The sequence below is a fragment of the Somniosus microcephalus genome, chromosome 19 (assembly GCF_052327205.1).
Source record: "Somniosus microcephalus isolate GS21.2 chromosome 19, FLI_Smic_1.0, whole genome shotgun sequence".
Taxonomy (NCBI): Eukaryota; Metazoa; Chordata; class Chondrichthyes; order Squaliformes; family Somniosidae; genus Somniosus; species Somniosus microcephalus.
Window position 1 is genome coordinate 33,732,183 of NC_141005.1, and position 25,731 is coordinate 33,757,913.

Here is a 25,731-nt window from a genome sequence, read left to right on the forward strand (position 1 = left end):
TTTTTATCTTCAACTTGTTGCGTTTGCCTGGATCACAGGATTATAGTGTGATTTCCGTACAACTCCATATAATTGCCAACATGTACAAATGTTAAATGCAAAATCGCTTGTCCCCATGATTAAATTTCACTTGCTGTCTGTGTGTGAGGAGCATGGGGAGAGAAACACACATATTCTGAATTATTTTTGATGTGCCTCTGTCCTGCTTAAGGATCTGTTTTCAACCATGCTTGACTGATCCAGAGTCCTTGGGAAATTTGAACTTTATATAAAGTTTCACTAAGTGATGAGCTATATGTAGTAGTGTTTCTCAGTAGCAGACTCTGTACAGCTATTTTTCTGATAGCAATGTAGTATTTTCAAAGTTGCTAAATTGTTACGCTGTTTATCAAAGTTTGTTGCAGGTCTCGAGGAATCCGTACCCTTGTCCTCCTGTGAGGTGTAAACTGAATGGAAAGCAATAAAAAGCCCATCAATCTCACCCCAAGCAGTAGATATTGGGCCAGGTTTTGCTGTAGCAGGGCATCTACTGGCATCTGCCGTTAGTTAGACTTGCCCTTGCACGTTTAGGTTTTTTTATTTTTTGCGTGGCAAGTTGCTGAAAGTGCGAGCTGATAATGTCGCAGCGAGGGAAACATGGCATCTGGGACCTGAGTGAACAGGGCAAGCAACTGTGTATCTCAACCAATCAGATTGAAGGATTGGAAAATAAACAGTACAAGGACTGAGGAGGAAGTGGAAATTAGAATGGGTGAATTCAATGTCAAATCGGGTACAGAAAGAGAACTAGCAAGGGAAAGAAAGATTGGATTAAGAGAAAAAAGACAAAGGAAAAGTTTTTTTTAATTAAAAATTGACATTTTAAAAATCTCCAGCAATTAATACCTGAAGGAATGAGACTTCCCACCTATGTTTCAGTGCCAGAGAGGTTGATTAGCAGTAATTAACAATTATCATGTCCTTAAAAGGGTACTTACACTTGAAATGACTAGGCTTAACTTTCTGTGGTGAGTTAAGTTCGTATCTACCGCGTAAAGAAAAAAGAACTTGCATTTATATAGCGCCTTTTAGAAACATAGAAAAATAGGAGCAGGAGTAGGCCATTTGGCCCTTTGAGCCTCCTCCACCATTCAATATGATCATAGCTGATCCTCTATCTCAATACCATAATCCTGCTCTCTCCCCATATCCCTTGATGCCTTTTGTGTCTAGAAATCTATCTATCTCCTTAAATATATTCAGTGACTTGGCCTCCACAGCCTTCTGTGGTAGAGAATTCCACAGGTTCACCACCCTCTGAGTAAAGAAATTTCTGCTCATCTCAGTCCTAAATGTCCTACCCCATATCCTGAGACTGTGACCCCCCTCGTTCTAGACCCCCCCCCCCCCCCCCCCCAGCCAGGGGGAACATCCTCCCTGCATCCAGTCTGTCTAGCCCTGTCAGAATTTTATACGTTTCAATGAGATCCCCTCTCACTCTTCTAAACTCTAGTCGACCCAATCTCTCCTCATACGACAGTCCTGCCATCCCAGGAATCAGTCTGGTGAACCTTTGCTGCACTCCCTCTATGGCAAGTATATCCTTTCTTAGGTAAGGAGACCAAAACCCCACACACTACTCCAGGTGTGGTCTCACCAAGGCCCTGTACAACTGTAGTAAGACATCCTTGCTCCTGTACTCACATCCTCTTGCAGTGAAGGCCAACATACCATTTGTCTTCCTTACTGCTTGCTGCACCTGCATGTTTGCTTTCAGTGACTGGTGTACAAGGACACCCAGGTCCCTCTGTACATCAGCATTTCCTAATCTATCACCATTTAAATAATATTCTACCTTTCTGTTTTTCCTACCGAAGTGGATAACTTCACATTTACCCATGTTATACTGCATGTGCCATGTATTTGCCCACTCACTCAACTTGTCTAAATCGCCTTGAAGTCTCTCTGCATCCTCCTCACAACCCACAATCCCACCTAGTTTCGTGTCATCAGCAAACTTGGAAATATTACATTTGGTTCCCTCATCCAAATCATTATATATATATATTATTTATATATTGTGAATAGCTGGGGCCCAAGCACTGATCCCTGCAGTACCCCACTAGTCACTGCCTGCCTCCCTGAAAAAGACCCATTTATTCCTACTCTGTTTCCTGTCTGTTAACCAATTTTCAATCCATGTCAGTATTACCCCCAATCCCACGTACTTTAATTTTGCACACTAACCTCTTATGTGGGACTTTATCAAAGGCCTTCTGAAAATCCAAATCCACCACATCCACTGGTTCTCCCTTACCTATTTCTACCAGTTACATCCTTTTGCGACCACTGGACGTTTCAAAGTGTTTTACAGTCAATGAAGTACTTTTGAAGTGGAGTCACTGTTGTAATCTGGGAAATGCGGCAGCCAATTTGCACACAGCAAGGTCCCATAAACAGCAATGTGATAATGACCAGATACTGTAATCTGTTTTTGTTATGTTGGTTGAGGGATAAATATTGACCAGGACACTGGGGATAACTCTCATACTCTTCTTCGAAATAGTGCCATGGGATCTTTTACGTTCACCTGAGAGTAGACGGGGCATTGGTTTAATGTCTCATCCGAAAGACGGCACGTCTGACAGTGCAGTACTCACTCAGCACTGCACTGGAGTGTTAGCCTAGCTTTGTGTTCAAGTCCCTGGACACACAAAGCTAGGCTAACCTCACGCCATTCAGTGCATTTCAAGGGTGACGCAGACAGCGAGATGCTGTTTTCGCAAAGCTAATGGCAGAGCGACGCACTCTGACAGCAACTTTTGCATATTCTGCCCATCTCCTGAAGTTGCTGTACCATTTGCGCATAAATAATGGCGAGCACCATAAGCCTCACTGGGCCAGATTTTGCTGTCAAAATAACAATGTAATGTCACGCACCATCCTCCCACCTCTTAGTGATACTGTCTCCTGGCAGAAGCAAAAATAAATTCTGTCCAATTCTCTAAAGCAATCGTGCAAGCAGCATGAGACCACAATTTCCCGTGATGCAACATAATCCAGACTAAGTAACCCATTACCACTGCATACATCCAGAAAAGAATGTTTTAATTGGGAAATGAAAATAACTTGATCTTTTTTTGGTAGGGCTTTTTTCCAGTCATTCAAACGGCTCTAAAATGAATGCTTCATACCTGTGGCAATGTAAAACCAGTTTTCAACACGTACCAGTTTCTACGGCAGACCTTTTCATGTCAGCAGTACAGGAAACTTTGTGATATCCGGCACCGACGGGACCGGCGTGTTGCCGATCTATCAAAACTGCCGGACATACAAAGTTAATGTTGAAGCATACGGAGGTTTTCATCTCCGTATCTGACAACAAACACTGTTGCTTAGCAACAGCTTCTAAAGAGTCGGCTGCAGCTGCAAGCGTCTCTAGCTGAAGCTGTTGCTATAGCTACAGACCTTGCAGTGCCTGACTGGGGGGGGAAAAAGAACGAGAACTAAAAAAACTTATAGAAAACGGCTCCTGATTTTTGCCGTTAGATTGAGTATTCTGGACATACAACCTCCCGGATAAACCAAAGTTTCCTGTATCTTGAAAGCCAGTCTTGCCAAACATTACAGCATTCGTGAAATCTGCCCTAACTCGTGTGTTTGAAACTTTCACACTTTGGAGCCATGAATATTCCATGACCATTGGCATCATTGATGCAACTGAACTGTCCCATAGTCAGTTTGTCGTGCTCCCACCCCACTTTGATTTTTTTCATCTTGAGGTTATTCTGCAAGGTTCCCTATTTGAATGTAAACAAATAATCATTTCTCAATTGTAACTGGTTTATAAGAGGTGTGAAACTGGGTTGATTTGCAGCTGGATTATCTACTCAACCTTCTTTGTGACAAACTGGCTCATCTTTATTCACCAGACTCCTCATGCCCTCCCATTCTGCGTCACTGTTGTTCATGCACAAGGAAATTGTAATGCTGGAGCAGATGCAGACATTAACTACGTCAATGGAACTGGAATTGGCTTGCCTCTGCCAGATCACTTTTTTACTTTTTTTTTTCTCTGAATTCAGATTACGCTCTTTGTGGTGAACTTTCACGAAGCTACTATGGGCCGTATTTTCCGATCGGAGGCTTCCTGCGTGTGGAGGCTTCCGATCTGGAAAAAATCTACGGACTTAGCTGAGGGCTCCCGAGGTGCATCTACTTCCGTTCCTGGGCGCCTCCAACTGGAAATGCGCAGGGCCCACATATCCCAGAGGCACAGGCGGTTCGCAAGCGGCCCTGGGATTACGTGGGCCATGGGGAGCCAATAGGAGAAGGGAATCTCCCTTCATACACTTGACAGATAGACCTGTCAAATATATGAATGGAGATCACCCCAAAAACACTAAAACATTAAATACATTTTTTTAAATCACATTTTTAAAATGAAATTACAATAAATTATATTTTAATTTAATTTTTTGAAAAAATAATTCGTTTTTTACAGGGCTAAAAATAAACTTCGCTTTTTTTAAAGTATTTTTAAATAATAAATGTGTGAAATTTTTTTAAACTTTTTTTCAACTCTTATGCTGGTAAAAGCAGGCCTTGCGCCTGCTTTTACTAGACGTAAGATTTCTAAGGGTTTTCTGCGGGCGGAGGTTCTCCAGAAAGCGGAACACTCCGCCCGCAGAGGCCCTTCTCTAGGACAGGCATCCGAGATCGGAAATGTCGGTTTTCAGCGCATGCGCTTGGCATGCCTGAAACCGGCATTTCCAATGTCCCTACGGGTGTGTACACAGCCCGTACACACCTGTAGTGATCGGAATATACAGCCTTATATTTACAATTTTTCCTAAAATATTGTTGTAATTCAAGCCAGCTTATTAGAATCTGCTGCTTACAGCTTTTGTTTTATAAATTTGGAAAAACAGTTGGGCCTGAGCTCATGCTTCAAAGTAAAATATTTGAGTGGCTGGAAGTAGAGGGTACTCCACAATTACAGCACAAACTGGCTATCAAACATTCTACATGGTGTTTTAAATGCTTTTATTTTAAGCAATTGAAGTAACTTTGTAGTGCATCTATCTACTGTGGCATTTGTCTACAAGGACAGAACAACTGATGCAGGAAAATCACTGACATTTTAAGAGAGCTAAAACACCATAATTCTAATTTTTACTTTTGTGAACAGGTTGCAGTAAAGAACAATATTGATGTCTTCTACTTCAGTTGCCTGTACCCAATTAATATGCTGTTTGTGGAAGATGGAAAGATGGGTGAGTGTTTCCAGTATTCCTAGCGCAGTTGTTTAGGATGGATGAATGAAGGCACTAATTACCAGTAGCAGACATTAAAAAGATCCCCTGAAAATGAAAACAAAACTTAGTTTACTTGTGATAGTATCTAATTGAATTCTTTGTGCTGAATCTGAATGTGTGAGCTGATTGGAAATGTAACTAGTTCTGAATTTTTGCACAGTTCTATGCTGTTATTTCAGTGTACCTTAACCTTTCTGTTGCAAGCTGATTAAAAAAAATTGAAACATGCTTTATATTGGAAATTATGTTTAACTACTATTCGTTGTCCACATTCTATACTCCGGGAAATGTTCCTTCCTTTTGAAGATTGCATTCTGCTTTATACAGGAAACTTTTTTATCCGGCACGGACGGGACCGACGTGGTGCCGGTTCATCAAAAATTCTGGATAACCGAACGCTATAGTAAAAGATACGGAGCTGAGAGCGCCGTATAAAGCAACAAACCCTGTGCTTCAGAACAATGGGCACAAGTTGCAAGCGTCTCTAGCTTAGCAACAGCTGCAGCCACACCCTTGCACAGCAACAAATGGAGTAAAAAAAGTAATAAAAGTTACCTGAACCTACTCCTGAATTTTGCCAGTTAACCGACATTTCTGGTTATTTAGGTGCCGGTTAATCGAAAGTTTCCTGTACAGCTTTCCATGCTTTTTCTCTCTTGCACTTTCTCTTATTGCAATCAAAATTGTTACTCCAGTGAGAAATCTTCCATCTATTTTTGGCATGTGAGCTTTAATTTTAGCTAGTCAGAGAATTGTATATCACAAAAGCCCAACAGTCCATTAGCCTTTGCTGGTTCTCTGAAACAGCTTTCCACTTGGTCCCATTCCCCTGCCCTTTTTAAATATTTCTTTTTCAAATATTTATCAATTTCCCTTTAAAAAGCTATTCTGGATTCTGCTTCCACTACTGTTTCTGGTAGGGCATTCCATGTCCTAACAATCCTCTGATTAACAAATAAATTCTTCTAACCTCTACTTTTGTTAAAGATATGAGGGGAAAAATTCAGCATCGCCCATTTGGGGCACCATTATCGGCTGTGCGCAAAGTTTAGCGCCTGGCGCTAATTATCGCCTCCGATGGCAAACTTGGCTTTTATCGCCCCTGGAGGTGATTGGAGCGCTAAATCAGGTGCTTTACACCTGTCTTAAGGCGCAAAGACCGAGCAGCGAGGCGCTACCTCAGAGTGCTGGCGAAGCAAGGAAGGGCAAATCAAAATGAACCTGCAAAGTGCTGCTCAGTACCCAAAACCCCTTCACACAGCCGTGTGTGTGCTCTCCGAATGCGTGTGAACGGTAACGTAGTGGTTATGTTGCTGGATTAGTATTCCAGAAGCCTGGACTAATGATCAAGACATTCAGTTAATTAAATAAATGTGGAATGAAAAGCTAGCATCAGTAATGGTAACCATGAAATTCATTGTCGTAAAAATCCATCTGGTTCACTAATGTATTTTTAAAGGGTTCCTTGTGAAAAATTTGCTGAGGGACACCCTCCCAAGAGGACTGCCAAGCACACCAACCTCTACTCCAAGTAGCTAGGTTTGTTGGTAAATCTTGAAGCCCAATTCTACATTACAAATTTCATATTAGTCCAATTATGGGCTTGTCAGGATAGAAAGCTTCGTTATTACAAATGGTTTGACCTCCAGTCTTTCCCAAGTGTCAATCCAAGCTCTGGCCCTCAGACATAGTGTCAGTTGAAGTCTTTTACTGGAGGTCAAAAACAAGTTCTTGGTAAAACATTTTCTTGCAGCAGTCAAATTCATTTCCTACTACAGGTAGATTATCCTTTATCCGAACTTCTGAAAACCGAAAACCTCAAAACCGAAGTTTTTTCGTTCAGCGTAAGTCGTGCGCACGACATGACCAGAGTGGCGCACGACTTGCGCTGAGCAGGGCAGAGGGTCACAGAGTTCCCTCCTGGGTAGGAGATTGCAGGCCGAGCCAGGCAGTGTGAAGGAGGTACTGGGAGAGTGAACCCAACAATACAGCGGCCCGTCCAATATTCTTTTCTCCCCCACCCCGAACCGCGGCCCGTCCGATATTCTTTTCCCCCGACCACCACCCCGCCGACGACCCCCGACCTGATTTGCGGGCCAGCTTAGGAGTCAGCCGATATCCGGCTTTCCAGAGAAGCAGGAAGGGGAATGAGACACGGAACAGTCGCAAGAGGTAGCCTGAACTCTTAAAATTTATATTAAATACAAATTTCCCAGTCTTATAATAATACCTTCTGAATTCCGAAACTCAGCTGGTCCCAAGGCTTTCGGATAAGGGATAGTGTACCTGTATGGGTGTTTACTGGCTAAATTAACACCTCTAGGTAGATGAGCTGGATGAGTAGACAGGGCCAGGTTTCATCTAGACGCTCATTGGCATGCAGATGGACTACAAACACGATAGGCGTGGATGGACCTCCGTATCTATCTCTACTTGCTTTTAGAGTATTGAATTTTATTGATTGATTGGACACAATACAATAGTAGTTAAATGTAAAGTATTTAATTAGTACTCAACTACTTTCTTAACTTTCTCTTTATTTCTGGAAGTGCCACCTCTTGCTAAGGCCATGGGTGCCAGCACCCTCCACAGCACCAAAATGCCCATTCTTCATGTGAGCCTACACAGCATCAGCAGGCTATTCACTCATGAAAGGCATTAAAGCCAAGCTTGATCATATTCTCACTTGACTTCTAAGTGAGCTTTCACAATTCAACAATTAGCCTCAATGTCCCTGAACTATGAGGGGAAAAATCCCTACTGGGCATGCTGATATCTGGGTGCGAGGTGAAGATCGGATGGGACTTTGCATTCCACTATCAAATAGCCTGCTGATAATTTCTATGTTCACAGGCCATTTAAGTGAGGTACGAGAGGCTCCTGGCATCTGTAGCTGCATAGGTTTGAGCTTTCTACATGACTTGAATGGTGTAAAGCTTTATACTTCAGGGAGGGTGCTGTTATGTACCTGTTAGAATGAACAGCACTAGAATTTTTCTGATTAATTTTAGATCCAATGCAAGTCATGAATAACTTGTAGCACCCATTTATTTTCTGTGCAGATCGACAGATCTTTCTGGCAACCTGGAAAGACATTCCGAATGAGAATGAAGTGCAATTCCAAATCAAAGACTGCCACCTTAATGCAGGTAAAATGTGCAATTTTTTTGATTATGGGTGGAATATCAGGTACTTGGTATCTCCAGTGTTTAAATTGTTATTGATATACCTATCAATTCATTCAATGAAAAGCGACGAGTTAAGATAGTAACTATAGGTTTTTATTGGCTAAATAACAGAGCCCACCCTCGTGGGTGATCGGGTCCAACAAGGAGGAATATCAGCCAGTCGACCACCTTTATACCTGGGCAAGCAGGCGGAGCCATGGGCGGAGTCAGCTGTGGTCAGCCCAGGTATAACAGCGTGACAAGAGGTGACCTTGTGTAGTGATACAACAGTGATAACCATAGTGTAACGATAGTGAACGATAAAAGTGGTTTACCACATTCACCCCTTGTTTAAATTTGAGTCCGGCGGGGTGAAGTGTACTACCAGTTCGGGTATGTCAGTCTGTCCGGAGGCCTCGTAAGTCTTTCTGATCGGCGCGGTGGTGCAGTATCCGATGTTAATGCTGGTGTCTGCATGGTCGGCGAAGGCTCGTGGGGTTCCGGCATGCCGTCTACCTGGGCTGGATTTGGGGGGGTGGTGGGGGGGGGTAACGGTGGTGTCTCAGGGGTGCCCGAGGGTGCAAGGTCTCGTAAGGAGACTGTGTCCTCCCGCCCGTCTGGGTATGCCACATAGGCGTACTGGGGGTTGGCGTGCAGGAGGTCCACCCTCTCGACCAGGGGGTCCGTTTTATGGGCCCTCACATGCTTTCGCAGCAAGACGGGCCCCGGAGAAGTCAGCCACGTTGGTAGCGAGGTTCCCGTAGTCGACTTCCTGGGGAAAACAAACATTCGTTCATGGGGGGTGGCGTTAATGGCCGTGCAAAGCAGTGACCGGATGGAATGCAGCGCTGCCGGGAGGACTTCCTGCCAGCGAGAGGTTGGGAGGCCCTTAGACTTTAAGGCTAAGAGAACGGCCTTCCAGACAGTCGCGTTCTCTCTTTCCACTTGGCCGTTCCCTCGGGGGTTGTAGCTGGTGGTCCTGCTTGCAGCAATACCTCTCGCTAGTAGGAACTGGCGAAGTTCCTCGCTCATGAAGGATGAGCCCCGGTCGCTATGTATATAGTTCGGGAACCCGAACAAGGCGAAGAGGTCGTTCAGGCATTTGATGACCGTGGTACTGGTCATGTCTGGGCAGGTAGTGGTTAGCACTGTTGCCTCACAGCGCCAGGGACCCGGGTTCAAATCCGGCCTCGGGTGACTGTGTGGAGCTTGCACATTCTCCCCGTGTTTGCATGGGTTTCCTCCGGGTGCTCCGGTTTCCTCCCACAGTCCAAAGATGTGTGGGTTAGGTTGATTGGCCATGATAAAAATTGACCCTTAGTGTTAGGGGGGATTAAATACGCGGGGTTACGGGGATAGGGCTTTGGTGGGATGGCTGTCGGTGTAGGGACCGGGTGCTAAGGTTTGGATGATCAGCCATGATCTCGTTGAATGGCGGAGCAGGCTCGAGGGCCGAATGGCCTACTCCTGCTCCTATCTTCTATGTTTCTATGTTTCACAATGGAATCAACTTATTCTGAATATTTGTGTGTTGCTGTCAGTTTGCAAAACCATCAAAGGTCAACTACCATGGATGTGGAGGTTCCTCCTTAAGGCACAGTTAGTTCAGATTCAGATTAGATTTATTTGCCATATGTAACAAGTACAATGGAATGCTTGTTCCCCGTAGGGACGCGTCAGCTATACATACAGCGCAGCGTTCAAAGTCAATACAATGGCTTCCCGTGGCAGTGGGAGCACGATGTCCCTCAGCCGCTCCGTCCTCCTCTTCACCGCGGCCTCCTCCTCACTGTTGCCAGCTCCACGTGTGGTGGCCTGCTTCTCCCGCTCTGGCCACCATGCCCGGCTCCCCTCCTCCCATCCGGACTGCGAGTTACCCGAAATGGAGCTGCCGGCCGACGTGCTGCAGCGTGTCGTCAGTCTGCTGCTGCTGCTTGTTGCACTGCGCTCCTCTGCCCGACTCGCCGAACACATCATCGGGATGTGAATGCTCCAATGCGGCCTCCTCTTCACCGTCGCCGGCTCCACGGCCTGGGGCCTACTTCTCTCTCTTCACGGGTCGGCCTCTGGCCGCCATGCTTGGCTCCCCTCCTCCCAGTCGGAATTCCTTCCCGCCGAGGAGCTGCCGGCCGATGTGCTCCAGCGGGTCGGCTTGGCTGCTGCTGCTCTACCATTAATCTACCATTAAGCTGCTGCTCTACCATTAAGCTGCTTGCAGAAAGTCAGCACAAAGCAAAATTCCCTCAATGCTTTAGTGATGCAATATGTATTGGTATAGGGATCTGAAGCCATTGAAGCTCCATTTTATTGGTAGAAGTGTGTAACTGCAAACATGATTGTGTCATAAATTAGGAGTGTGCCACATACATAGTAAGTTTATTATATTACGGATTTATCTTCTGTTTCAGTAAATTCTGACTTGCTGAGGAAATCTTAGTTTGTTTTTTGTGCATCTCCCAGGAGCTAGTATTAAGTGTTTGGAGAGGATGCTGCACAAGGCTGCATCATCTAATGGATAAATAAACATAGATAGGCATGATGGTCTTTACCTGCCTTTGTTCTCGTGTTTGTAACTTTAATGGTTTCCAGGGAGCAATCTACTGTACTAGAACGGTATTGAGTAGATGGGTCCCCTGTCAGAATCCATTTTCATGTGATATCTAGTACATTAAATATTTTTTAAATTGAGGTCAGAAACTTTCTTCATTCCCTTCCTAAACCCCTCTGCCTCTTGAGCATCCTCCTTGAAGATGCTCCTTAAAACCTACCTCTTTAACCAAGCTTTTGGTCACCTGTCCTAATATCTCTGTGGCTCGGGGTCAAATTATGTTTAACGCTCCTGTGAAACACCTTGGGAAGTTTTCCTGTGTTAAAGGTGCTATATAAATACAAGTTGTTGTTGTCTTGTTAACTAAAATATTTGGCTTTTGAGCCTGTGAATACTCCAGGCCGGAAGGTTTAATGGTAAACGGTTCTGCCATTAGACATGGTTTCTGCTACAAGTTGGTCTTTTGAGCTCAGCCCTTCACTCTTAGATTTTCTTTAGCAGGACAATAAGCATCAACTTTCACCCTTGCTCCTAATTTCTATCAAAAAAAGTGTTTTCATAATTTTGTGTCACTCGGGAGATTAGTGCTATCTGGCACCTTGAAACAAAAAGCGTGTATTCTGCTATATGGGTTGGCATGCTACTCTTCCTTGAGTGGCCTAACGGAAGAAAAGACAACATTATTGCATAGAGCGATAACTGGCTAGAGTTTCTGCTGGTTTTATCAATGTAATCCGGCTGAAATCCTCCGAACCAGCGCAAAAGATTGCGGATTTTTAAACACAAGTTACGTCAAGTGTAAATTGTGTTTCTGCGCTCTTTAACGCTGGTTTAAAAAGTATTGCGCGGAAGTTGGCCCTGCCCACAAAACTGGCCACGCCCCTAGATCGAAATAATGGGCATGGAGAGTTTCTGCCAATTGCGGCCGTTCGAGGAGGCTCATCAAATTGAGCTTTTTTTTAGGTGCACAGGCACTAGTACGCGCATTTTAAAAGTTTTTACATATTAAAAGAAAATTCAATTACTAAAACTGGTGTATGGTTCAGTATATTTTTTCATTTTCAGTGATTTAAAATCTGATTACTCACAGGTGGAGGACTCGACACTCTTCGCAAAAATGCTTATTTTTTGTGATTAAACCCATTTTCGGCTGTTGTCACTCTTAAAATACAGCAGTGAATATTTTTTAATGCAAAGAAAGAAACAATTATGTTCTTTTACACTGGACGATTATAAGTTTGTAGTTATGCAAATGAGTTTGGGCGAAAAATTGAACCGTAACTTATCTGAAAAACTGCGCAATTTGTATCCAGTTTCCTGATTGTGCCCAAAGTTTCCCGATCTATCCAAACAGGAGTGGGGGATTCAAACCCTAGTATTCAACAGACTGCAATTTAAGCTACCATTCACCTCTTTCAACGCATAACTAAGATTTAGGTCTAGTTGTATTTCTGTAACTGGATATTTAACTGAGTTGGAGACACTCTGACACATAAGGGAGGGGGAGGAATTTCTGGACAGTTTTATCCAGAATGCAGTCACACCCCAGAGGAAAGCACAGGTTCAGGAAGGGGAGGGTGTGACTGCTAGGGAGCTGGATAGCGGGGATTTAGGAGGTCGAGAAGGAGGTCCTGCAGACACTGGTCCTGTCCAGCAGGTGTGTAGTACTCGCTACCTGTGAGGACAAGCAGAAACACTGCAGGGAGGGCAGCCACAATGTAAACCAAGGCACCGTGGCTCAGAAGGCTGTCCAAGAGGAGGAAGAGCAGATTAGAAATGTAGTAGTGATAGGGAACTCTAATTAGGGGGATAGATAGCGTCGTCTGCAGCCAAGAATGAGAATCCCAAAAGGTGTGTTGTCTACCCGGTGCCAGGGTAAGGGATATCTCACGGCAGCTGGAGAGGAACTTGGAAAGGGATGCGGTAAATCCAGCTGTCGTGGTCCATGTTGGACCAAACTACATCGGTAGAAAATCCTGCTGAAGGAGTATCCGGAGTTAGGTTCTAAATTAAAAAGCAGGTTAATAATCTCTGGATTATTGCCCGAGCCACATGCAAATTGACATAGAAGCAGACAGATCAGGAGAATTAACATGTGGCTAAAGGGCTGGTGTGGGAAAGAGGGGTTCCTTTTCATGGGACACTGGTACCAGTTCTGGGACAGGAAGGAGTTGTATCGATGGGACGGGCTCCATCTGAACCGGGATGGGACCCGTGTCCTAGCGGAAAGGGTAAATAGGGAGGTGACAAAGGCTCTAAACTAGTAAGATGGGGGGGGGGGGATCTACAAGAAATGTAACCAGCCTAATTATAAACAAAACAGGAAGAGAGAGCGTAGGAAAGAATAAAGTAAGGGAGGATATCGATGGCAAGGAAATAGATAGTTATAGAACAGGAGTCTAAAAAGGTGGTTAAACATAGTGAGGAAATCCTATTAAAAATGTGTTAAATTGTACAGCAATGCACACAGCAGCCGTAATAAAACAGGGGAGCTGGAGGCAATCCTGCGTTGCAAGGAGCCAGCCGTAATAGGGATTGCTGAGACATGGCTACAGAAAAATCAGGACTGTGAATTAAACATTGCAGGGTATAATGTATTTAGAAAAGATAGAGAGGGAAAAGGGGGAGATGGAGTAGCTGTACTTATCAGGGATAACATAATGGCAGTAGAAAGAATCACAGAATCACAAACCCCACAGTGCAGATAGAGGCCATTTCGGCCCATCGAGCCTGCACCGACACATATCCCACCCGATCCCCGTAACCCCTACACCAACACATATCCCACCCTATCCCCGTAACCCCACGTATTTAATCCCCCTAACACTAAGGGTCAATTTATCATAGCCAATCAACCTAACCCACACATCTTTGGACTGTGGGAGGAAACCGGAGCACCCGGAGGAAACCCACGCAAACACGGGGAGAATGTGCAAACTCCACACAGTCACCCGAGGCCGGATTCGAACCCGGGTCTCTGGCAAATTGGAATCCATATGGATAGAGATAAAAGATCAATCACACTAATAGGTGTAGTCTACAGACCACGTAATAGTGGAAGGGAGGTGGAGGAAGAAATATGCAGACAAATTAGGGAAATTAGTAAAAAAAAAACAATAATAATCATGGGGGATTTCAACTACCCCGATATTAATTGGACAGAAGAGGTAGGTAAAGATAAAAGAATGGAGTTCCTACAATGTGTACAGGACTCCTTTCTAACCCAATATGTAAAACACTCAGCAAGGGAGGATTTGCTGTTAGATCTCGTAATGGGGAATGAACCAGAGCAGATAAGAAGTAAAAGTAGGGGAACATCTAGGCAATAGTGACCATAATATAATATGCTTTAAGATGGTAATTGAGAAAGACATAAGTATGACAAAAACCAGTGTAATAGATTGGAGAAAAATTGATTTTTGAGGGGCTGTGAATAGAACTTGGGAAAATAAAATGGGCAACAATATTGGCAAACAACAATGTAGAACAGCAATGGGAAACATTTAAAACGGTGTTCAACAGAGTACAGGAACAATATATTCCACTAAAAGGAAAGAACAAACTAAACAGTAATGAGACTCCATGGATGAATAAAGCCATAAGGGAACAATTGAGGGTAAGGAAAGAGGCATACATTAAGTACATAGACAGTAGGGGAGTGCATGATGAGGGAGAATACGAAGAGATTAGGAGAGAAGTCAGAAAAACAATTAGGAAGGCAAAGAGAAACAATTAAATTATCAAGGAACATTTCTTATGTTAACCTAAGACAAAATAGTAAAATATTTTACAAGCACATCAATAAAAAAGGATGGTTGGGATGGGAATAGGGCCATTAAGGGATAGACCAGATAATACCACACTGGCAGAAATATTAAATAACTATTTTGCTTCAGTATTTATCAGGGAGATAGAACAGGTGGACATGACGTTGGATGATGGGATTAGTAATGTGATAAGTGCATTTAAAATAGAGGGAATATATTAAGTAAACTAATCAAACTCAAAGAGGATAAAACCCCTGGCATCCACGCATTAAAAAAATATAAGGAAGAGATAGCCGAGGCATTACTACGCATATTTAATAATTCGTTCGAAAAAGGTATAGTGCCAGAGGACTGGCGGATAGCTAACGTAATACCTATATTTAAGAAGGGGGATAGAACTTGTCCAGGGAATTATAGACCAGTCAGCTTAACGTCGGTGGTAGGAAAAATAATGGAATCCCTACTAAAGGAGAAAATAGAAGAACATCTAGAATCCAAAAACATTGTAATGAATAGTCAGCATGGATTTCAAAAGAGAAAGTCTTGCTTGACCAGCCTTGAATTTTTTGAACAGGTAACAGAGTAGACCATGGTAATGCAGTAAATGTAATTTACCTAGATTTTCAAAAGGCCTTCGATAAGGTACCTCATAATAGACTGATGAACAAGGTCAGAGAATGCGGAGTCAGGGGACAAGTAACAGAATGGATAGCTAGCTGGCTTCAAGACAGCAGAAAGTAGGGGTAAAAGGTAGCTATTTGTAGTGGCAGAAGGTGGGTAGTGATGTTCCATAAGGATCAGTGCTGGGACCACTGTTGTTCACAATTTATATTAACGATTTAGACTTTGGAATTAAAAACACTTTCTAAATTTGTGGATAACACCAAATTGGGGTGGATAGTCAATACTGAGGAGGACTGCAACAAGTTACAGGAGGACATTAATAAACTTGCAGAATGGGCATATAATTGGCAAATGAAATTCAACACACGCAAATGTGAGTTATTACATTTTGGTAGGAAGAATAGGGAGGTCACTTATCACTTGGAGGGTGTGAGTCTAGGTGGGGTAGAGGAACAAAGGGATCTGAGTACAAATACACATTACTAAAAATTGCGACACAGGTTAGCAAGGCCGTTTATATAAAAAAAAAAAGCAAACCAAGCACACTGGTTTACTTCTAGAGATATAGAATTGAAAAGTAGGGAAGTTGTGCTAAGCCTGTATCGAACCTTGGTTAGACCACACTTGGAGTACTGTTTACAGTTCTGGTCGCCATATAAAAAGATAGAGACACTGGAGAGGGTGCAGAGATTTACAAGGATGATACCAGAAATGCGAGGGTATACATATTGGGAAAGGATAAACGGGCTGGGTCTCTCTCTTCTGAAAAAAGAAGGCTGAGGGGTGACTTAATAGAGGTCTTTAAAATTATGAAAGGTTTTGATAGAGTGGATACAGAGAGAATGTTTCCACTTGTGGGGAAGAGCATACCTAAAGGCCATCAATATAAGATAGTCACCAAGAAATCCAATAGGGAATTCAGAAGAATCTTCTTTACCCAAAGAGTGGTGAGAATGTGGAACTCGCTACCACAGGGAGTGGTTGAAGCGAATAGTATAGATGCATTTAAGGGGAGGTTAGACAAGCATATGAGACAGAAGGGAATAGAGGGTTATGTTGCTAGATTTAGATGAGGAAAGATGGGAGAAGGCTCGAGTGGAGCATAAACGCCGGCATGGACTGGTTGGGCCGAATGGCCTGTTTCTGTGCCGTATATTCCTGACGAGGTGTCATCGACCTGAAACGTTAACACTCTCTCTTCACAGATGCTGCCTGACCTGAGTGTCTACAGCATTTTCTGTTTTTATTATGTAATCCTACAGTCCTGCTTCCAAAAATCTGGTCATGATCTTGATAGCTTAGCTATTAACAAAAGCTCTTGCACCAAATTTAGTTACAAAAGCTACCTAGTAATTATTCTGACTTGACTGGCTTTTGCTGAAAGTGTACGAGGACAATAAAGTGTGATGTATTGTAACACCTTGTAGATTTAAGACTAAAACACTGATTTCTTTTTAAAATAGTGTAGGAATGGAATCTAATCGTATAGAAAACCTGAAAATAATCTAAATGGGGACATTTCAAGTTAATTAACATGTACGCCACCATCTATCCTGACTATTTTACAAAAGGGGGAAAAAAGTAAGAAAGCAGTGTTTGTTTTCTCCACTTATCTGGTCTGATAGCAGGACATGACGCGTGGCAATTTATTTCCTTCCAGGAGAGGTGATGTACAATCTCTGGCTCAGTGCTTTTCCCTGTTCGTTTAATCAAAGAAATTCCTGATCCCTCTCCGTATCGTAGTCGAGTTCAATATTGCTTTAGGCCTCTCATATCTGTTTCCTGAAGTGAATCGTTCTACCTAACATTGGTAGATGTGCTGCAGGAATTGCTTTTCCTTTGATGGTCTTGGATAACATGCACAACCGTCTGAATTTGAATCTTGAGCTTCTGCTTTGTCCATTACTCGCATCCATAAATGTTTTTAGGCTAGGTTGTTTGAAGCCATTAACTTTAATCAGTAAAGAGTATTTGTGTAGCAACAAATGAATCAAAGGTAAACATCAACATTTAACTTTGAAAACTACCTAGTAATTATTCAGACTTGACTGGTTTATTTCCATTATTAAGCTGAAAGTCTCCTTTTTAAAATCAGATCTGAATATACTTTCACCTATTGCACCAGCAGAAACCTTGCAATGTGCTAGAACTCTAACGGTGCTGGGTCTTTGGACATTATCAAGGGGTTTTATATTGAAGCAAAATAGTTCAGCTATAACAATGCTGCTGAAACACAGCTGATTTTTAATCTTTGCTCTGTTTGGGAAGCATCATGTCCTCATCTGTTAATTGCATTTAAAGTTCCCATTGAATAAATTGTTGTTATTCCAAATAGAAGAATTTATTCTAAGCAATAATGTTAAAAGATGCCTTTTTTCTTAATTGGGAAATCCCTAGAGTTGATCATCTTAATGCTGTGCATTGAACACGAAATATAATTAAAATATGTGGAAACTTGATTACCATGCTACCAGTTTATGAATTGTTTTAAATCAGTAAAATGAGATTTTTGTAGCTTCAAATTGTTAATATTTAATAAATAATACAATCTCGATTGTTAAGTTAAGATGGATTATGTAACTCCTTGTTAGCATCAGAGGCTCGTATGAAATCGATAAAATCTTATTCATGTAAGACTGCAGTATAAACATTGTTCCAAGTTAACAAATTAATAGATATGCTGCATTAAGCTATGGAAAATCTGACTTGGCCATTGAAACTCAGTACAGTATGGCAGCCACCACCAGATTAATATATTTTTTGTCTTCTGAAAGTGCACTCTCTTACGCCATCTCAGAAGTGGGAAAAAAAATCATAAATTTGTATTGGTACAATATCACCTTTTGCAACACAAGTCAAAAGCAATCTTTGAAAAAATATTGTACTCGTAGATTTAAATTGAGTTGTATTTGATTGTATTCTATTACATTTGAATTTTTTTGCTTTGTCTCAAACTGTCCTGATTAAGGGAGCATACAAGTGTCATGTTTCCAGTCTATGAAATTGGGTGAAAAGAGCTATTCGAGAGCAGTGTTGGCTGGCTTGATCTCTACAATTTTCTACTCTAGGTGCATCTTCCACTTAGTCTCTTTCCAGGTGGCCAGCTGAAATTAGGATACCAGTGGGAGGTAGAGCTTTATCTCGCTGCTTCATAATGCATTGCATTAGGGCATTCAGTAATTTGAAACCTTCATGGCTATTACCAAGGAGCCAAACAACATTTTAAATTTGCACCTTGTGTCTATTCAGTTCTTTTATTATATTGGCTGCCTACCATTTCTATCGGTTATAGAGGCTGGCCTCAAAAATAATTGTCCATGCTGATGATCCAGAGCTCTTAAGTGATAAATACTGATAATGGTGGCTGCTGCAAACTTATGCACTTAAGTTTGAACAATAGAATTTGTCCAGTTTTTGTACTTTTTTGATTAAAAGATTGCTGATCATTGTTTTCTAAACTTGCAGATGCAGTCACTAATAAGCTTCAAAGCAATAATATTTTCACTGTTGCAAAGAGGAATGTTGAAGGGCAAGATATGTTATATCAGTCCCTAAAACTGACCAATGGAATCTGGGTTTTAGCAGAGCTAAGGATCCAACCTGGCAACCCCAATTACACGGTAAGTGTCAAACAGTATAGTGTCTCCTTTTATGCCTTTAAAAGTTTTACTTTGTTCTTTAATATTTGAAATTCTTATTTTTTGTAATAAAGCTTTTATTGGGAAGGTGGGGGGTGGACTATATTTTGTACTTTTTCCTTTTGTGATGTGCTGTGTACAATATGTTTTTGCTGTACTTCGAATACTGCAATTCAGTTTATTGCTAGCATTCATTTAACAAGCCAACACAGAATCGGGAAACCTGTTCACAAGCTACTAGTTCCTGCTATATTTATTGGCAGCTATACAGACGTTCCCTTCAACTTTTCTCATTCTACTTGAAGTAGAATAAGATCAGGACAGTGGAAATGCCCCCTATTACTAGCTTTCAAAAATTATTCAGAATGTTTCATTTCTAAGTTTCATGGCTGTCATATATTGCATAAAATTCAGTTTTACCACTTACTGTACTTCTAAATTGTCCACTGTTTAGAAGTGAACTTAATTACTGTTAAGTATTAAACTTAGTAATACAATAATGTACTTTGCCTCTGTCTTAGTTTAACTTTCTTTTGTTGCCTTGTTCTGTAATATGCATCATTGTGTAGTCTTCCCTATGTGTGTGTGTTCTTAATATTTTGCAGCGTTATGTCCCTACATGCCATTTGTATATTAATCAAGACTCGGGTTTTCTTTCTATTTCTGTTGGGGAAAAGCTGTAGTATTTTATAGTTACGGTTTTTTTTTCCTTTGTTGCATGCCTGCCATGGTGGTTTTGTCCTACGGGTCAGGATTTGGAGGTTAGCAATTCATTTAATTTTAGTCAGTTGCAAAAACTTGCCACTTCCATTCTTTGCCCTATGCTTGTGCAGTGTCTTTTTTGCTATGCTTTGCTGGCTAGCTTTTTTCTGATGCCTATTTTCAGTGTCGCTGATTCACTATCCCATGATGACTGGATCGGCCTTTTTACTGTCAACTCCCCAATTAAGTTGTTGATTAGAACTTTAAATCAGGGTTTGATTTGGTTCGGATGATGCTGAAATTATTTTCAGGAACTGATTTCTGGTTTCAGGAAATTCTTAGCACTGCGATTTATCTTGGTTATAAACTCCAATGCTACTTGCAAGCACTTAACTATGAATTAAGCATTATAATTAAAAATATATATTTGTGGTCAGAATTCCTTAGACCTGTGTGTTTCTCATGAAAATTGATCGTTTCTCATCATAAATTGAGACTTGTCATTAATTGTAAATTGAACAGGGGATGGGGGCTACAGAGTTGTTACATTTTTTTTTTTAAGTACAAATTGCATTATTATCTGACATCATGGATGGTTCATTTTTGGCCAAACTATCAATCCCTGCTATGTTTTTATACAACATGTTTTGCTTTCAACACATTTAATTAACACAAATTTTGGGGTGGGGAGGGGAAAATTGGTACTCCCTCTAGGTGAGCCGCTGAACTTGACGTGTGCTAACAGGGCACCATTGTTTCAGCAGTGTTGTGTACAGTCCATAAACAACTCCCAGAGCTGGTAACATGTTGTATAACTTGCTGCTTAAATATTTATATGAACCAATTGTATGTGGTTAATGTCATAATTCAGAAGCCACCAGGTAAAGTATGAATGTTCAAAAATATTTGTACCAATAATGCAGCAGTGCCATTGTAAAATGCCCCTGGTACTTACCCCAAAGCAATGTTCTGTAGGGTGTGCTTCTCTATGGGGATGAACTTGATTCTTTACATCAATTTATTAATTCTTTTCAGTTTTCATGTCTTTTTCTGCTTGCTAATTAGAAAACCACTCTATTACATTTATTGTGCAAAGTCCAGAGGGAGATGTTGGGCAATTATTGCCTTGTCTCTGATGGAAATCAGTGCTGTACAAATTTAAAAATCATCTTCATGCATCATAAAGTGTAAATTGGGTATTTACTTTATCGTTTTACTTAAAAGGATTCGTTGCATAAAGCCACGGGTGCCTCTCTCATATATCCGTTCTGTTCCCTACACTTAATTGTTCAAAGAACCTATAGCTGTGACCTTTACTGATTACAAAGTAGATTATTCATACAATTTAATGAAATAGAGTGGTTTTCACCTTCATTGCTATTCAATGGAGCCTTTTGTTTGAAGAGGCTGTGTTTCATTACTTGCTGTTTTTATACTTGTCTGCTGGTACGAATGAGCAAATTATGGCCACCCAGTGGTTTCATGTTCAGCGCTGTACTGGTCTGATCAATGTTAAGTTTATGAAGTGCCAAATGGTGCTCTTTTTCAAACCAACACGATTGTAAAGACTAAATCTATTTAAAAAAAAAATAGCTTCAGAGTTAATTAAAATCAGTTCTTGGAGGTAAAGGTAATATATTTCAATGGGCATATTTTCATGTCATTAATGCACATTGAAATGTGATGGGCACACTCCATTTTTCTAATGTAAATGTGCAATCTTCAGACAAGCTAGAGTTTACAAGATGCTCTTGCAGCATAGCCATTGCAATAAAATGCAATATGTAACTCTGGCCCTACACGGTTGTGCTATTGACCTTTCTCTTTATTGCAGTTATCGCTGAAATGCAGAGCCCCAGAGGTATCCCAACATGTTTTCCAGGCATATGAAATAATTTTGAAGAATTGAGCAATTTGAGGACATAAGTCTGGCAGAAGATCCCTGCAGTTGTGGTGTTTAATTTCCCTTGTTTATTTCAGAAGCCTATAAGCACTGATAATGGACAGAATTTATAAATGTGACACCCTGGTGCCACTGAAGAAGTTGCATTATTGTGAAGGGTATTTATTGTATACTCAAGATCTCAGAGTATATTGACCCATTGACACTAAAGTCTATTGTATAATCCTAGTATATCTAAATCCATTATTCCGCTGATAACTAGCTCTAAATACAAGATTCAGATATTTGCTCTAAATACAAGATTCAGATATTTGCTATGTTGATTTGTCTCAAAACCTGGTCATATGAATGTAATGTAATATCATGACATGGTGAATTGCCTAGTGTGTGAAGAGGCTGTGCTCAAAACACCACCATTCCAGCTGTTGGGTAATTGTCCTTGTTTGAATTTGTATCCTCTTCATAATGTGTGGTGACTTTAAAATTTTGTGGTATGACATTTTATGTGTATTTGTACACTAGTAATATGGTTCATGCTGATAATATGCTCTTTGGGTTCCACCATTGCAGCTGATGTTAAGGTGTTGATCAATAGTCATATCAGAAATAAACTGGACTTGTGGGGAAAAAGTACCCAGGAGGCTGATTTGAATGTGTAACAAAATGCCATTTTTATCTCATTCGTGTTTTTTTTATGATGTATCTGATGGTGCACTAGTTTGGAGAGAATTAATGTTTCAACTGGTTCAATGTGACCATTTAAGTTAGGTTAAATTGTTCCCCCTTTTCTTTTTAAACTGATTTGTAGAGCAATTCACATCCTAATTGCAAAGTTGAGTAGATTTTCTGAATATAAAAACCAGGGTCAAACGAACCTAAATGCAGTGCGATCAATAGGGGAAATATATTGGGCTGCTGTTTTCTGCCATGCCACGTTACTCTCAGGGCTGCATGCCTCTTCTGCTCCTCTCCCATTATTATCCAAAACCGGGTTATGCCCGTTGGGAAGGCCATTTCAGCTGCATAGCCCTTCTGAACACGTCAGTGGGTCGCACTGAGAGCACTTTGGTTAAGTATAGTGCAGGTCTCGGTAAGAATTTTCTTTTTTTAAATCGCAAAGAAAATCACTTCAAACTCAGCTAGACTGATATTAGGTGACTTCGCTGGGCCTAAATGTTTGGACGTAAATCCATGCCAGCGCATTATTTGCATAAATCCAGGAAATTTGTGCAAGCTAGTCTTTTGTATGGGACACGGAGCTATGTAAATGAGCAGCAGAGGGTTTCAGCAGACACCTCTCGAGGCACAAACGATTGAGGAAATTCACGCATAGTGATGTTTTGGCGTAAAACCAGTGTAAATCAGTTACACACAAATTAAGTGGGGGGGGGAGAGGAAATTGTGCAACTCCGCTCTTACACTATAGTATAATATCATCCTCGGGGCGGGGGGGGGCGCGGGTGGTATTTGGGTTTTGCACTGAAGAATGCATTATTCACCAAAGGTCTCTTCCACTAACCATGGGTCAGATCTTCCAGCTGATAAAGCCTGTAGAAGATAGAAAAAATGAAAATTACAAACTTAACCAGCTTCAAATTTTTCATTAGCACCCTAAGATGTTTACGAAGTGTATAAATCATTTAAGAAATAATTGGATGCCACAATGGGAGGGGAGCATTAGGATCTCTCTGGATGGATGGACCAAATGGCTTTCCTCATCTAAAATTATCTTGTGAACTTTATCAACTGCAAAATTCGGAGTGGAAAAGTGGGATACACACTAAGGGTGTGCAACTGTTGGCCCAAGTTCAAATGTGACTAGTATTTCCTTTTTAGAGGAAGGGGTAGTGAGAAGAAATATTCTCAGTTAGTATAGTTTACTCTATAAAGCTTTCAATATAATTTCAGGACTTCCGTTAGTTAATTCTTGTAACTGTTATGTGGGTTTTCAAAACAAAATACTTAACCCTTGATATTTTAAATAAACTTAGGCCAAATTAGCTAAGAGTGAGTGATTATAAACCTTGAAAATTTAAAACTATTGGCAAGCCTTCAAACAATAACGTATTCCTATTCTATGTAATGTTTCTTGCATCAAAGAAGTTCAACACTTGGAGAAAATACCTGGAAAGAAAATTAATTGATCTATTTATAAGATGATGAAGGGGATAGATTGTTTCTGTAGACATTTTGTTCCAACTATAATAGGTTACGAAGGACATGGGGTCGGAGTCTCAAGTTAGGTAAGGCCAGAACTAGGGTAGATGTTGGTAGGTGGTTCTTTTCGAGGACCTGTGGAACAGTCTGCCGGCTCATGCGGTGAATGCTGATTTGCTGAATTCCTTTAAATGAAAGCGGGACCTGTTCCTGGCTGGGGCAGAGATCACCTCGTACAAAAGGTAGGTACTGTATAACATTAATCAGGACCAGAGTTTCAATCGCCTAAAATGATTGGAGAGGAATTTACCAGATTTTTCCCCTTTAATTGGCCTGGCCTTTATCTGGTTTTCCGCCTCTCCTGGGAAATTAGATGGCTTTGTTGGATGGGGTGGGAATGGAGCAGAGTGTATGTAATGTGATGCACAAGGCATTGCAGTAGTGTGGGACAGAGTGGATCAACCACTAGGTCATTTCCTGTCTTGTCATTGTTCATATTTAAGTGTCAGCTGTTGCTCAGTGGGTAGCACTCTTGCCTTTGAGGCAGAAGTCCCACTCCAGGCACCTGAACACAAATCTAGGCTGACACCCCAGTGCAGTGCTGTGCTGAGGGAGTGCTGCACTGTCAGAGGTGCTGTCTTTCGGATGAGATGTTAAAGCGACGCCCTGTCTGCTCTCGGGTGGACATAAAAGATCCCATGGCACTATTTCGAAGAAGCGCAGGGGCGTTATCCCCAGTGTCCTGGCCAATATTTAACCCTCAGTCAACATAACAAAAAAAAAATTATCTGGTCATTATCACATTGCTGTTTGTGACTACAACAGTGACTACACTTCAAAAGAGTACTTCATTGGCTGTAAAGCACTGAGACGTCCGGTGGTTGTGAAAGGCGCGATAGAAATGCAAGCCTTCCTCTCCCTTTCCGGCTGTCCTCGCTTCATTCCACTCTTACCTATTTGATTATAGCCAGAGCATTTCCAGCAATGTCTTCTTCCAGCCCTAACAGTTACCTCCAGAGTTCCCCAAGTGCCTGTACCTCTTCTACATGCTGCTCCTTGGTGACACTATCTGAAGTCATGGGGCCATCTTCCACATATAGGCTGATGACACCTAGTACTGCCTCTCGATACCTCCATTGCCTCTTGTGTTGGCAGACTGTTTCTATGACATCCAGTCTTGGATGAGATACCATTTTCTCCAGCTAAACACTGGAAAGACCAAAGCCTCTGTCTTTGGTCCTTGCCATTGACTCCAAGCCCTCCCTGGCGACTGTCTCCGGCAGAACCAGACTGTTTGCAAGCTCGATATCCTATTCAACACCAAACTGAGTTTCCAACCCCATTACCCCTCCATCACAAATCACCCAACTCTTCCTCAGTCTATCTGCCACTGAAACGCTCATCCATGCTTTTGTCACCTCCAGGTGCAACTATTCTAATGTCCTCGGGATCGGTCTCCCATCCTCCACCCGTAAACCTCAGCTCACCCAAAATTCTTGCTGCTAGTATCCTATCCCACACCAATTTCCACTCGCCAATCACCTCTGTCCATGCTGAACTGGCTTCCGGTTCCTCAGTGCCTCATTTAAAATTCTCATCCTTGTGTTTTAATACCATCATGGCCTTGCCCCTCTGTAACATCCTACACCTACACACTCTTCATTCCTCTGATTCAAGCCTCTTGTACATCTGCCCCACCATTTGCTGCCATGCCTTCAGCAACCTAGATCTCATGCTCTGAAATTCTCTCCCTAAATCCCTGTGGCTCTCCATCTCCCTCTGTTCCTTTTAAGTTCCTCCTTTAATACCCACCTCTTTGACAAGGCCTAGTAATATCTCCTTTTTAGTTTGGTTGCTTTTTTGATTATGCCTTTGTGAAGGGCCTTGGGACATTTTTCTGTACATTTTTTAATTAATCATTCATGAGA

At 41.7% G+C, this 25,731-nt stretch overlaps 1 protein-coding gene across 4 annotated transcripts in view; it reads left to right on the forward strand.

Moving 5' to 3' along the window:
- ap1b1 (adaptor related protein complex 1 subunit beta 1) overlaps positions 1 to 22,310 on the forward strand; it is a 107,153-nt gene extending 84,843 nt beyond the window's left edge. For 3 of the 4 annotated variants that reach the window (XM_085961490.1, XM_085961492.1, XM_085961491.1), the window contains 4 exons: positions 5,171 to 5,255; positions 8,360 to 8,446; positions 18,869 to 19,023; positions 21,578 to 22,310. In XM_085961490.1, coding sequence (XP_085817616.1) covers positions 5,171 to 5,255; positions 8,360 to 8,446; positions 18,869 to 19,023; positions 21,578 to 21,652 — 402 coding nt within the window. In that variant the 3' untranslated portion in view covers positions 21,653 to 22,310. Of the gene's footprint in view, positions 1 to 5,170; positions 5,256 to 5,624; positions 5,839 to 8,359; positions 8,447 to 18,868; positions 19,024 to 21,577 lie in introns of those variants that run through there. The other variant, XR_015072307.1, reaches the window with a different exon arrangement.
- The last annotated feature ends 3,421 nt before the right edge of the window (positions 22,311 to 25,731 follow it).